Below are 15,785 nucleotides of genomic sequence, written 5' to 3' on the forward strand. Positions count from 1 at the left end.
AGAAGACTGCCTTTGTAGAAGAGCAATATAAGAGAAGAAGGAGTGAATACTTCTGTCCCTGATAAGATATAGCACAACTGTAGCCCTCCTTTTATGTACACATAACTTGAAAATTTTTAAGTGTTAGATTGATCTAATCAATCACTGGACATGCCCACAGATAATCTGAGGAAAATGCAAAACACTCTGGAGTAGGACACATTTATTCCAGACCTCGGAGAACTTCTCATGCTATTTTAATAACAATGATTAGCACAAAGTCAAAGGTAAGCAGACACACAGGGAAACAATGCAACATGAGTGAGAACCAGCAGAAATTGACACAGACTTCAGATGTTAGAATCACAAGACACAGAATATTGAAAAAAAAAAATGCCTTCTAATTTTCACAAAATAAAAGCGAGTTTTTAAAATGTGTGTGGGTGAATAACTGTAACAAATGACATAGTAAATTAAAAACATAAACTTCTAGAAATTAAAATTTTAGTAACTTAAAAAACAATGATTATCACAAAGGGAGACTGAATTAAAGAATGAGAAAATAAATCGAGAAGTTATTTGGAATGCAGTTCAGAGAGACAGAAAGAAGAATATAAAGCATGTGGAGGCTAGAGTGAGAAAAAACACGTTTAACTAGGGGCTTAGAAGAAAACAAGAGAAAATGTAAAAGAAGCTTCATTTGAAAAGATAATAGCTTGGGATTTTCTATTAATAAACTACCTTAATGAGAGCTATAATCAATTTCAGGGGACCTAACAATCCAGTCAGGGAAATAAAAAGAAATTGACATTTGAATGTATCATTGTGAAACTGTGGAAATATTATGAGCAACCAAAGGATGGTAGTTAGATTAACAGGTAACTTCTTGATCACAATAATGGATGACAGAAGACAGTGGAAAGCTATTTTAGATGTATTGAAAGGAAATTACTGCCAACTCAAAATTCTATATCCAGAGAGAATATATATTTCCAAAATGAGGGAGAAATAGATTTGAAACAAGCAGACGCTCAGACAGATTGTTACCACAAGACCCTTACTACAGGAATTTCTCAGAATATACTTCAACCAGAAGGAAAAGTAATCCTAGAAGGAAGATCTAAGATACAGGGAGAAATAAATAACATGGGATGTGGCAAATATTAGGCAAATATAAATCAGTATTGAATCTATAAAACAGAATAAATAATGTCTAGTGGTGTTAGACATTGGGAAGGAGATTAGTGAATTTTAAAAATATCCTAAAATAATATTTGAATAGCTTTAGTCTTTAATAAGTTATAATTACAGGCAAGTCATTAATAGAACACAAAATGTATCACTCCCAAATCAAGAGAGAAAAATATGAAGTGATTAAAACAAAAAGAAAGAAAAAATAAAGCAAGACATATTTAGAGAAAGAAGCAAGAAACAAAATAAATGCATGCAGTGATTCCATTTTACAAATTCAAAAACATGAACTAAAATATATTTTTAAGAGCTATAGGTATAGGTGGGAAAATAATAAAGGGTGAAAAAATAATGACTAAGATGCCATTTAAGTCTGTGACAAGAGAATAAGCTATGATGACATACAGACAATTGGCAGGGCTTATAGGGTCTATATCTTGACCTGGGTGGTGATTATGCATAAGTTTGATTAATAACTGTTAAAGTATACAAATTTGTTTAATATATTTTGATTCTGCATTATTTTCCAATGACAATATTTTAAAATTTTAAAGTAAGTTACAAATCAGAATATAGAATATAACCACTGTCCTTTCCTTTACAAATCCAGAAAACCCAGATCTAAGGACACCACTGGTTTTCCAATGCTTCTTTTTACAAGAGGGTCAACCAGTCTGGACCAAACAAGTGAACAAAACAAAGACAGTGTGTATAGACATTAAAAAGGAGACAGTCTCCTCTCTTGGGGAAGACTATCTTTCTTTCTGAGGTTTCATCTGACCTAGATTTGGGATTAGGGTAATATGATATCCTTCATGTTAGAAAGTGAGCACAGTAGTAGGTGATAATGTACCCATTTCTTTTTCTTTTTTTTTCAATGAAATTGCAGCTTTATTAAAGGTTCATCAGTTTGAGAAGAAAACTTATATAGACATGAACTTCAGTCCACTCATCCATTATTGATTCAAAAGCCATCCTACTCTTTAATGACCTTATTGAAAAAGAAAAAGAGAATAGGTCAGTCCTCCCTGAATAAGTCACTGAGGACCCAGAGCCTATGAAACTCAGATTTACACACACCAGCAAAGTGATTCTGTATCTCTCTTCAGGGGAGAGACTGCTTTTGATAAAAATGGGACATGGTTATAAACTGAAAGAATTTCAGTGAGAAAAAAATATAGTCACACATGGAATGTGGGATCAGGCACCACAGTCTGTGACATGCTGTATTAAATGTGAAAGCAGTAAGTGTAAGAGGCAATGGAGGAAGATATATATGGAACATATATATGGACACCAGGATGTTACATCTATAACCCCAGATAGAGAAATGGCTTCATAAACAATATTTTATGCTGCCTATGGATACATATTTCTTTTTTTGGAAGACTATACATGTTGGCATTTCTTGAATTAATGTACTTTTTCTTCTCTGCATGTGTGAACCAATTCAAGTGAATCAATTTGATGATAAATTATAATTATTAGGTTAGTGTAAACATAATTTCAGTTTTTGCATTGTTGAAATTTGCCATTTGATATTGGAATACATACTTAAATAAGTGTGGTTATGTTATACATCATCTGAATGCACATTTCTCACTTGATGTTCTTTTTGCTAATGACTTAGTACCTGCTGTTTATATTTATTTTAAACTATGGAAAGGATGGACAAAAAGCAAATTTGAGTGATTTTCTTATTAGAGTTCAAAATGGACTATAAAGCAGCAGAGAAAACTTGTAACATCAATGCACTTGGCCCAGAAACTGCTAATAAATGTGCGATGCAGCGGTGGTTCGAGAAGTTCTGCAAAGGATATGAAAGCCTTGAAGATGAATGAAGTGGCCAGCCATTGGAAGCTGACAATGACCAGTTGAGAGCAGCATCAAGCTGATCTTCTTAAAGCTACAAAGAAGTTGCTGAAGGACTCATCAACCATTCTATGGTCATTCAGCATTTGAAGCAAATTGAAAAAGTGAAAAAGCTTAATAAGTGGGTGCCTCATAAGGTGACTGAAAATCAAGAAAATTGTCATTTTGACATGTTGTCTTCTCTTATTCTGTGCAACAACAGTGGATCATTTCTCGATTGGATTATGACATGTGGTGAAAAGTGGATTGTATATGACAACCGGCAATGACCAAGTCAGTGGCTGGACTGAGAAGAAGCTCCAAAGTGCTTCCCAAAGCCAAACTTATACTAAAAAAATGTCATGGTTACTGTTTGGTGGTCTTCTGCTGGTCTGATCCATTACAGCTTTCTGAATCTGGGGGAAACCATTACATCTGAGAAATGTGCTCAGCAAATTGATGAGATGCATCGAAAACTGCCATGCCTGCAGCCAGCATTGGTCAACAGAAACGGCCCAATTCTTTTCCATGACCACACATTGCACAATGAATGCTTCAAAAGTTGAAAGAATTGGGACAAGAAGTTTTGCTTCATCCACCATATTTACCTGACCTCTCACCAACCAACTACCACTTCTTCAAACGTCTTGACGACTTTTTGCAGGGAAAATGCTTCCACAACCAGCAGGATGTAGAATATGCTTTCCAAGAGTTTATTGAAGCCTGAAGCACAGATTTTTACACTGCAGGAATACACAGACTTATTTCTCATCGGCAAAAAGTGTGTTGATTGTAATGGTTCCTATTTTGATTAATAAAGATGTGTCTGAGCCTAGCTATACTGATTTAAAATTCAAGATCCAAAACTGCAATTACTTTTGCATCAACTTAATACATTATACTTCATATTATGTACTACAGAATATAGTATATTTATTTTTAATAGAGTATATTGGAATATAATAATTAAGATTATTGTGTATATTTTTATAAACTAATTTTCAGTTCAGTTCAGTCGCTCAGTCGTGTCCGACTCTGCGACCCCATGAATCGCAGCACGCCAGGCCTCCCTGTCCATCACCAACTCCTGGAGTTCACTCACACTTACGTCCATCGAGTCTGTGATGCCATCCAGCCATCTCATCCTCTGTCGTCCCCTTCTCCTGCTGCCCCCAGTCCCTCCCAGCATCAGAGTCTTTTCCAATGAGTCAGCTCTTCTCATGAGGTGGCCAAAGTACTGGAGTTTCAGCTTTAGCATCATTCCTTCCAAAGAAATCCCAGGGCTGATCTCCTTCAGAATGGACTGGTTGAATCTCCTTGTAATCCAAGGGACTCTCAAGAGTCTTCTCCAACACCACAGTTCAAACACATCAATTCTTCGGCACTCAGCCTTCTTCACAGTTCAACTCTCACATCCATACATGACCACAGGAAAAACCATAGCCTTGACTAGACGGACCTTAGTTGGCAAAGTAATATCTCTGCTTTTGAATATGCTATCTAGGTTGGTCATAACTTTTCTTCCAAGGAGTAAGCGTCTTTTAATTTCATGGCTGCAGTCACCATCTGCAGTGATTCTGGAGCCCAAAATATAAAGTCTGACACTGTTTCCACTGTTTCCCCATCTATTTCCCATGAAGTGACTCTGTACTAATTATCTTGGCAAAGATCACTGTCCCCACTTTACAGATGAGGATTTTGAAACTCAAAGCAGTTGAATAACTCTTTTCAGTTTCTAAGTGGCAAAACTAGAATAGATTCCTCTGTGGTTGAACTACAAAACCCTTCTCCTAGCCATTTTGTTGGTTTGTCTCACCAGTGCATTAGCATTTGAAGATCATTCCTATACAGATTAAAATACCATTTACTCTTCTAAACACATTCTGCACTCAGTTAAGCAGTTTCTATGCACCCCTTGCAGAAAAGGGCAGACTTTTCCCCAAAAGTACACTGAACAATAATACTAGAACACGTGTAAGGGGGCACAAGAGAAATTCAGAAACTTGAGAATAAATCTCTTTCAAAATAAAACCACAGTATCTTTAATCAAGGTCTGGCAATCATCATATCATTTCTCTGAGACTGGTATTGGTAAATGTGGGCTATCCCACCAAGCCTTGGTTAGAAATGTATCCAAGAAGTTGACTAACAAGGCAATTCATGCAGTACAAACAGGAATCTGTGATTCTTTCCCCCATTACCACAAAACATAGTTACTGCCCTGAATTTGCTTTGAAGGCAGTGAGAGAAATTGTAAGAGCACTGAAAATGGGACAGTAAGTAATAAATAGGGACTACCCCTCCAAAAACAAAAAAACAAAACAAAGGTTAACAAATTTTCTCTGAAGGTAAAATCTATTTTCAATTTACAACAATTCTGAAGCTTGATCTGGAGGCATGCAATGAATGAGGTGACTTACAAAGTTTGCCTATTATGGAAGGGGGAGTTCTCTTCCACCTGTACAAAATTAAGCAGCTGATAATTATATCTCCTGGTATGAGATTAAAATAATAAAGTAAACGCAAACCAAAAGCTTTAATTTGAAATCTAATCTCTCCCATTACCCCAGCATATTCACATCAACTCTGCTCCAATGGAATTCTTCTCACCCAGCAAGACAAAGATCATCTTCTCAGCAGCCAAACTCAGAAAGGCAAGCTACTTTCCTTCCTTCCTGACTTTCCCCTCAGAACTCATTCAAAGGGAAGGACCCATGGGTGGATGGGAGTTGTTTTGTGCCTGGGCCTTAGGGGTACTTTATTTTTCTCAAAAAAGATTATCTCAACATTACTGTAGCCAAAAAATAAATAAAAAATAAAAACAAAACCCTAAAACAAATATCCGAGGCAGTTTAAATTAAAAATACAAAGGACTGAGATATATTTTTAATTTCTTCATAATTAGTTTACAGATTGGACTGCACTGAGACTCCAAAAATCAGCAAGCTACTTGGGGATAAAGGCTATTGCAATTATCAGGAGCAAGCCAAATGCTACCTTTTGTTCTTACTAAAATCTTCTCCTTTAAAAAAAAAAAAAATCTCCTAGCAAATGATTTTCTATTTCCTATTTAAAGAGGATTACATAGCAAACACCACTAGTGGCTGGAAAGCAAAGAACTTTCCATCGTTTTATTACCTGCCAAATACAAATTAGCTCGTTGTGGTTAATTCCTGCCAGGAGACCCCTTTCCCGGTTGCCCATCAGGCCAATGGGGTATGGCAGGTTGGTTCCTGCCCAGAGTCCTTCTTAATCAGGAGGCTGTCAGATATGCTGCTTGCCCACTGTCTCCGACATCGTGTGGCAGCTCTGGTGTTCGGGCAGTGAGGTTTTGAGCTTGAATTGCCCCAGTAACTAGCTCAGAATTGCTCCTACTTATGATCACTGTCAAATCTCAGTGGGCATTTGTAAGGCCTTCCTCCAGGTACAAATCAAGAAGCCCTACAAATTTCACTTTGTAATAACTACAGGATACAGAAATTGTATTAGTGCCATTAGATTGAGTCATAGAACTATTCAGAAAGGTTAGCTGGATGTAGTGAAGTCATAGTTAGACTAAGATAAAAAATCACTTTGTTAACATAGAGTGTTTCCTCATTGGTATCACTCTATATTAAGGTGCCATTTATAAACAGCTTATTATTATTTATTAATGTGTGAAGCACTTTATAGCATGCTAGATAACAACTTAAATTCATGTATTAAAGATGCACATATATGGTTTAATACGATTTACGTCCTATAATATTCTTTAAAACAGCTTCCCATAGTCTCATCCGTTAAGCATTTATTACTAATGCATTTTATAACATGCTTTATAATACATTATTTGAGCAAGTAGCTGCATTTAGTGATCATTTCATAAATAAGAATAAAGCATTTATAAATGGCACCTTAATTTAAAGTGTTACCTTCCCATTACTAGATAGCTGCTCACTATTCATCTCATTTTGTGATTATTCTCCAAATGCACCACTTAATAAAACAGACACTAAGTTCTATTTTTCCTTCATCTGATTAAAAGTTTATTGAGTCATTTCTTCCATCTGCTTTCAGATGTTGCTAGCTTGAAGGCTTTAGTGCGATTTCTGTTGAAACTGAACTTTCAATTCAACAATATTTCTATGAAGATGATAATAGTAAACAAGGAGAACTACTCACCATGTTAGACAGCGCCTGCTGCTTGGACTCCTTGTAAAATTCGATTTTCCGACTAGAAAGAACAATCCAGGAAGTAGACCAGTTTTTCCTTAGGAGAGAAAAAAGCAAATAAAAAGCATTAATACTTGAAGAAATTAACACAAGTATTGCATAAGCAACACGTAGAATAAGTAGAAACTATCTTTTTTAACTAGAATTCCTAAAAGTCTTTTTCTTTATTAACATCTATAGGTGGTATGGAAAATGTATAATAATAAAAGATTCTATAGTTTTTAGATCATGGGATTTGCAGTCAAAGTTTCATTTGTAGATCTTCCTCAAATATTTCAGCTATTAAAAATCCAACTTCATGTATCCATGTCCCCCACTCCATAAAAAGCTGTTTCTGCAGCAAACTAAAAATAGAAATCAGAACATCGTCCTTCATTGTTCAGTTCAGTACAGTTCAGTCGTTCAGTATAGTTCAGTCGCTCAGTAATGTCTGACTCTTTGAAGCCCCATGGACTTCAGCACGCCAGGTTTCCCTGTCCAGCACCAACTCCCAGAGATTGCTCAAACTCATGTCCATTGAGTCACTGATGGCATTCAAACATCTCATCCTCTGTCATCCCCTTCTCCTACTGCCTTCAATCTTTCCCAGCATCAAGGTCTTTTCCAATGAGTCAATTGTCATTGGTGGCCAAAGTATTGGACCTTCAGCTTCAGCATTAGTTCTTCCAGTCAGGACTGATGTCCTTTAGGATTGACTGGTTTGATCTCCTTGTAGTCCAAGGGACTCTCAAGATTCTTCTCCAATACCACAGTTCAATAGCATCAATTCTTTGGTGCTCAGATTTCTTTATGGTCCAACTCTCACATCCACACATGACTGCTGGAAAAACCATAGCTTTGACTATATGGACTTTTGTCACTAAAGTAATATCTCTTCTTTTTAATATGCTGTCTAGTTTGTCATAGCTTTTCTTCCAAGGAGCAAACATGTTTTAATTTCATGGCTGCAGTCACCATCTGCAGTGATTTTGGAGCCAAAGAAAATAACGTCTGTCACTGCTTCCATTGTTTCCCCATCTACTTGCCATGAAGAGATGGGACTGGATGCCATGATCTTCATTTTTTGAATGTTGAGGGGTTTTTTTGTGCGTGTCTTTTAAAAAATTTTTTATCGGAGGCTAATTACTTTATAATATTGTGGTGGTTTTTGCTGAATGTTGTTTTAAACCAGCTTTTTCACTCTCCTCTTTCACTTTCATCAAGAAGCTCTTTAGTTCCTCTTTGCTTTTGGCCATAAAGGTGGTGTCATCTGCATATGTGAGGTTATTGATATTTCTCCCAGCAATCTTGATTCCAGCTTGTGCTTCATCTAGTCTGACATTTCGCATGATGTAATCTGCATATAAGTTAAATAAGCAGGGTGACACATATCTTGACATACTCCTTTCCCAATTTGGAAACAGTCCATTGTTCCATGTCCGCTTCTAGCTATTGCTTCTTGACCTGCATACAGATTTCTCAGGAGGCAGGTAAGGTGGTCTGCTAGTCCCATCTCTTGAAATATTTTCCAGTTTGTTTTGATCCACACAGTCAAAGGCTTTAGAGTACTCAATGAATCATAACTAGAAGTTTTTCTGGAATTCTCTTGTTTTTTCTATGATACAATGGATGCTGGCAATTTGTTCTCTGCTTCTTCTACCTTTTCTAAATCCAGCTTGACCATCTGGAAGTTCTCAGTTCACATACTATTGAAGCCTTTGCTAGTGTGTGAGACTCACACATTAGCCATTACTTTGATAGTGTGTGAGATGAGTGCAACTGTGTGGTAGTTTGAACATTCTTTGTCATTGGAATGAAAACTGACCTTTTTCAGTCCTATGGCCACTGCTGAGTTTTCCAAATTTGCTGGCATATTGAGTGCAGCACTTTAACAGCATCATCTTTTAGGATTTGAAATGGCTCATCTGGAATTTCATTACTTTCACTAGCTTTGTTCATGGAGATGCTTCCTAAGGCCCACTTGACTTTGCACTCTATGATGTCCAGGATATACTCCTTCTTTGTTACATCTCTTCATTGGTTTAGTACACATCAGAGTCTTGAAAACTAACCAGCTAATCTCACTGTCTAGTTCACAGTATTTTTCAATGTTGAAACTCAACGGAAAGCAAATATGAAAATAAAAGGAGTCAAATGTGTTTTTTTTTCTTTTTTACCAGTCAAACTAGCTAGAATTATAAGAAATGATACCAAGGGCTACTTACTGAAAGTGTGGAGAAATGGATTCTCCCATACAATTTTGGTGGGAGTGCAAATATTTTTTCAGGAGTGAATCTGGCAATATGTTTTTAAAAAATATTTTAAAATGTGCATATCTTTCAATTGAACAAGCTTATTACTATGAATTTAAACTGATCCTACAAATCATCTTATAAGTTAAGGCTCTCTGCACAAGAATGAAGTGCATCATTTCTTAAGTCTGCATGTAAAATATCAAAAAATGAGAGGCAGGTTATGAAAATTGTATACTATGGATTCATATAAGGAGCTAATTAACCCTGTCCTGTAGAAGAATCCTGATAAGGGAAGTTTTCAATGTCAATCATAATATAAGATATAGTTCAAAATACCATACTGTGCTATTTATCTATGACTGTCCTCATCCATCCCAGCCCCTTCTGATTATTAATTCCCGTTCATCAGAAGTTCAAACATTATATTTTTAAATATATCTTCCGTGACTTCCTCACATAGCACTTAAGATATATTGAAAAATAATATTTTGTAAATTTCACTTCTCTCTTTCCCCCATTAAATAAAAATCCCAAACCAACAGAAAATACTTTATATTTACAAAGATACCTCCAGTGACAAGTAATAGTGAATTGGACAGAGTAGGCAATAGTTATATATTTGTTGAGTTAATGATTAAACTTAGGCATGGGGGTATAAAAAAACATTGGATATAACAATAGTTAAATCAGAAAGTGAAACCCCAACTTTGATTGCCCTTTGCATTGCATTGTTACTTAAGTGACTAGATCTGTATAAGTTTGTGTCATGAAGAATACCCTTAGTTTAGATGGCAAAACATTAAGGAGATTAATATACATTAAGTTTCTATCTATTACATCATGTTGCTGATGTTTGCTGATGTTTGCTTTGGTTTAACACTCATTTTTGAATAGCTGAATTCATTTTAAAAAGCTATTTTTTTAAAGGTTACTCAAAGACTATTCTGGGCAATATAAAACTACACAAAAATATGTTTTAAATGACCATTTAAGATCTTTGTATAATTTAGTTCCACTTTCCTCATAGACTCTAGGGGTTTGATTGAAATAACAGTTTTGATTCAGTCAAGTTAACATTTACAAGACTAGGTGGCTCTTATATGCCTGAAGCTTTCCTACTTATATACCATTGTATTAAAAAGGAAAAACAGAAACAAAACATACATAATGTGTATTTTTCAACATGCAAATATGAACTGTATGTTGTTGGACCCACTTGTCTTCAAATAGTCACTTTTCAATCAAATGGCAATAAAGATGGAGGTAGGAATAAAAACACATAGACCTTTTTCTTCTTTCGCTTTAGTTCCTATTTCTCCTTTTATTTACCACCAGCAGCAAGATGACTGAAGCACCTGTAGCCTTCTTCTGACAGAGGTCATAATATTAGATGACCCAAGATAGAATAAGCATTGGCAGGACTGGTGAGCTAGACTGGGCATCCTTGTTATCTCCGCCCCTTACTTTGACCATATGTAACCAGCAAGAATGGAATATCCTCAGACATAACAGAATCTTTATTTAACCTGCCTGTTATATTTCCTACTATATTTTTAATCTCCTGGCAGAAGATATTCTATACCTTATTTGCTTCCTATCTATAGCAAGCCCTGGATAAACGGTTCTGATTTGATCTGTTTCAGATGTTGATCGTTTATAGAATGTGTTGGCATTTTTCCCTTCTTTAAACTTGGAACTGGAATTGGTTAGAAATGAAATTGCATGAAATTCGATTATCTCATGGTTCTCAGAACTTTGAGCTGCTGTAAAGAGTTCCCCTCTTAGGTGAATCTGATGAACAGGCTGAAGAGGGTAGGAATTGTACGTGTTGTAACTTTGGTAATATAAATTGCTCTGGCACTTTACATACACTGCAATTTCTTTTTGAACTTATAAACTATAAATAATATCTATGAATACAAGGGATTTTTCCAATTTGTTTAAGACAGTATCATTTCAAAAGGAAGAACAGAATGCTGGTTTTCAACATTTCAGATGCCCCAATTTTAATTCAGTTTTTCATGATCTCTTTTAAAATAAGAATTAGCATAAATTATTTTTAGTGTAAGTTTGATCATCTAGTGGAGATTTAGCTTCTCAAAAAGATGATGAAGATATTATATCCACTTACTAGTATAGAAAATAAGATTCAGAGTGTTTAGGTAACTTACTTAAGACCATACATTTAGAGACAAACCCAGTTTCTCTGATTCTGAAGCCTATAATCTCTTTACTAATTTATATTGTGCTTTTTAGATTAAGGAGTATAGGCGTGCTTCATTTTATTGTGCTTAGCAGATACCGCATTTTTTACAAACTGAAGTTTCATGGCAGCCTTGCTTCAAGCAAGACAAAAGTCCGATAGCATTTGTTCACTTCATGGCTCAGTCACATATTGGAAATTCTCACAATATTTCAAATTTTTACATTATTGTGTTTGTTATGATGATCTGTAATCAGTGAGCTTGATGTCATTATTGTAACTGTTTTTGGGCGCCATGAACTATGCCCATATAAGACAGCTAACTTAATCCATTGGTTGTGTGTGTCCTGAATGCTCTACTAACTGGTCTTTCCCCAACTTTCTTCCTCTCCTCAGGCATCATCCCTAGGGCCTGAGACATGTCAATATTGAAATTAAGCCAATGAGTAATTCTATAATGGCCTTAAAGTGTTCAAGTGAAAGGAAGAGTCACATCTCTCTCACTTTAAATCAGAAGCTAGTCGTGAGTGCTGAAGAATTGATGCTTTTGAACTGTGGTGTTGGAGAAGACTCTTGAGAGTCCCTTGGACTGCAAGGAGATCCAACCAGTCCATTCTGAAGGAGATCAGCCCTGGGATTTCTTTGGAAGGAATGATGCTAAAGCTGAAACTCCAGTACTTTGACCACCTCATGTGAAGAGTTGACTCATTGGAAGACTCTGATGCTGGGAGGGATTGGGGGCAGGAGGAGAAGGGGACGACTGAGGATGAGATGGCTGGATGGCATAACCAACTCGATGGACGTGAGTCTGAGTGAACTCCAGGAGTTGGTGATGGACAGGGAGGCCTGGTGTGCTGTGATTCATGGGGTCACAGAGTCGGACACAACTGAGCGACTGAACTGAACTGAACTGAACTGAGTCGTGATTAAGTTTACTGAGGCAGGCAAGTCAAAAACTGAGACAGGCTGAGTACTACGCCTCTTGTGCCAAAGTTAGCCAAGTGAAGTCAAAGTTTTAAAGGGAATCAAAAGTGCTAATCCAGTGAACACATGAATGATAGACAGGCAAAACAGTCTTATTGCTGATAACAGGGAAAGTTTTAGTGGCCTGGATAGAAATCAATTCAGACACAACACTCCCTTAAGCCAACGCCTAACCCAGAGCAAAGCCCTAACTCTCTTCAATTCAGTGAAAACTGTGAGAGATGAGGAAGCGGCAGAAGAAAATCATGAAGCCAGAAGAGGTTGATTCATGGGGTTTAAGGGAAGAAGCGTTCTCTAAAACATAAACACACGAGGTGAAGAAGCAAGTGCTGATGTAGAAGCTGCAGTAAGTGGTCCAGATGACCTAGCTAAGAACATCAATGAGGGTGGCTACATTAAACAACAAATTTTCCACGTAGGCAAAACAGTCTTCTGTTGGAAGAAGATGCCATCCAAGACATCCATAGCTAGAGAAGAGAAGTTGATAACTGACTTCAAAAACCTTAAAGCACAGACTGACTCTCTTGTTAGGGGATAATGCAGCTGGTAGTTTTAAGTTGAAGCCGTTGTTCATTTACCATTCTGAAAATCTTAGGATCCTTAAGAATTATGTTACAGATAGGATGAAAAAGCATGGGTGATAGCACATCTCTTGACAATACGGTTTATTGAATATTTTAAGTCTAGTGTTAAGACCTGCTGCTCAGAAAAAAAGATACCTTTCAAAATATTATTGTTCATTGACAATGTACTTGGTTACTCCAGAGCGCTGATGAAGATACACTATGAAATTAATGTTTTTATGCCTGCTAACACAACATCCATTCTGCAGCCCATGAACCAGGCAGTCTTATTATATTAAGATATACTTTTTATAATGCTATAGCTGCCATAAGTCATGATTCCTCTGATGGATCTGGGGAAAGTAAACTGAAGACCTTCTGGAAAGTATTCAATATTCTTTATACCATGAAGAACATTCTTGATTCAGGGGAAGAGGTCAGAACATTAACATTAACAGGACTTTGAAGAAGTTGATTTCAACCCTCATGAATGACTTTGAAGGGTTCACTCCAGCAGAGGAGTGAGTGCAGATATGGTGGAATTAGCCAGAGAACTAGAATTAGAGGTGGAGCCTGAAGATGTGGCTGAACTGTTACAATTTCATGAAAAACTTTAAGGAATGAAAAATTGCTTCTTATGGATGAGGAAAGAAAGTGATTTCATGAGATGGCATCTATTTCTGGTAAGTTTCTGTGAAGATTGTTTAAACGACAAAGAAGGATTCAGGATATTACATAAGTGTAGTTGATAAACCAGTAGCAGAGTTTGAAAGGACTGAATCCAATTTGAAAGAAGTTCTACTGTGAGTAAAATGCTTTTACACAGCACTGCATGCTACAGAGAAGTTGCTTATGAAAGGAAAAGTCAATTGATATGGTAAACTCCATTATATTATTTTAATAAATTGCTGCAGCAACCCCAACCTTTAGTAACCACCACCCTCATCAGTCAGCAGCTATCGACACTGAGGAAAAACCCTCCACCAGCAAAAAATATTATGACTCACTTTTTTGTGAGTCATATTGAGGCTCAGATGATGATCATCATGTTTTAGCAATACAGTATTTTTGAATTAAGGTATATGCATTGTTTTTTTAGACATAATGCTATTACATTATTAATAGACTACAGTGGAATATAAACATAAATTTATATGTTCTGGGACACCAAAAATATTATATGACTCTTTTTGGTGCCTTATTCTCTTTATGGAGGTGTCCTGAATCCAAACCAGCCATATCTCCAGTGTATGACTGTGCCACGTTCTTGGTTAAGGAGATTGCCCATGTCAGCTTTCACCATAGTTTTGGTCCTAAATCTCAAGTTATAGAAGCTAGAGTGCAGAGCCTATGGTAAGGTACAAGTCATCTGGACTGCCTTATTTACTATTTTACCTAATGAAAATCAGAAGGGTTGGTCAAAGGCCCACTACTCTCAAGCACTTTTTTTCTCTTGGGAATTGAACTGATTTAAAGGAGTCATGGACTGCCACCCCCATCCCGCCCCTTGTAGCTCAGCTTTAAAGAATCCACCTGCAATGCCGAAGACGCAGGAGACATGTGTTTGATCCTGGGGTCTCAAAGATCCCCTGGAGGAGGGCACAGCAACCCACTCTAGTATTCTTGCCTGGAGAATCCCATGGACAGAGGAACCCAGGATGCAGTCCATAGGGTCGCAAAGAGTCTGACACACGGAAGCAACTTAGCATATACCAAGAGGAGTTAATGATAAACCTTTCAACTTCTCGGAAGAAGCCAGAAGCAGGGGTGTGCTTCTGACTATGACACCACCTCTGTCTCTTTCCTGCTAGGGGGTTATTCTGGTTTGTGATGAGCAGACTCACATGTACTCAGTAGGGAGTCTAAAACCAGAAAGTGTTTCAAAAGCCTCTCATGTGGGAGTGACTGAGATTTCACCTACTGGGAATATCTTTTACCTTATGACATAGGTCAGGAACTTTATGTTCTGAATAAAGACTTAGCTATTTTCTTTACAATATCTTTCAAGTCTATTCCCCATTTGATGTGTTTGGTCCTCTGTGTCACCTGTAATTCTCAGGATATCAGCAGAAAAGCTTCTCACCAGTTACTCTAACACAATGAGCATTTCGATGGCACTGTCAGCTCTGGAAGGGGTGTGAATTGGATCAGCTGGCAAGGGTTTGCCTTGACTTGAAATTCTAACGCTTTCTACATACCATCAAATCCTTATAGGTGACAGTTTTTCAGTATATTGAGATTCAACTCAGGAGGTGAGTAGCTCCTTCAAGTTTAGAGGGCTTACTTACACAGGACTTTTAAATAGACCTTTTGAGGAAGAAGTGATTTTCAGAATGGAAAGAAAAGTCTCTCTACTTGCCTAGCACCTTCAGAGAAGGGACCACCATGCCTAGAGCTTTTCCACGCCTGGGCACAGTATCTGTGGGTGGTGTTTGTTGTTGTTATGCTGTCACTTGGTAACTCTTTTTTTGTGACTCCGTGGACTGTAGCCTGCCAGGCTCCTCTGTCCATGGGATTTCCTTGAAAGGATACTCAAGTGGATTTCCATATTCTTCTCCAGGGGATCTT

At 37.0% G+C, this 15,785-nt stretch overlaps 1 protein-coding gene across 1 annotated transcript in view; it reads right to left on the reverse strand.

The window, feature by feature from the left end:
* The window catches only part of ARHGAP15 (Rho GTPase activating protein 15), a 678,200-nt gene that overhangs the window by 569,799 nt on the left and 92,616 nt on the right, over nucleotides 1–15,785 (reverse strand). Inside the window, exon 4 of the mRNA XM_052635885.1 lies at nucleotides 7,183–7,270. Within this exon, the coding sequence (XP_052491845.1) occupies nucleotides 7,183–7,270 (88 nt within the window). The remainder of the gene's footprint in view (nucleotides 1–7,182; nucleotides 7,271–15,785) is intronic.

Source organism: Budorcas taxicolor, chromosome 2, assembly GCF_023091745.1.
Source record: "Budorcas taxicolor isolate Tak-1 chromosome 2, Takin1.1, whole genome shotgun sequence".
Classification (NCBI taxonomy): domain Eukaryota; kingdom Metazoa; phylum Chordata; class Mammalia; order Artiodactyla; family Bovidae; genus Budorcas; species Budorcas taxicolor.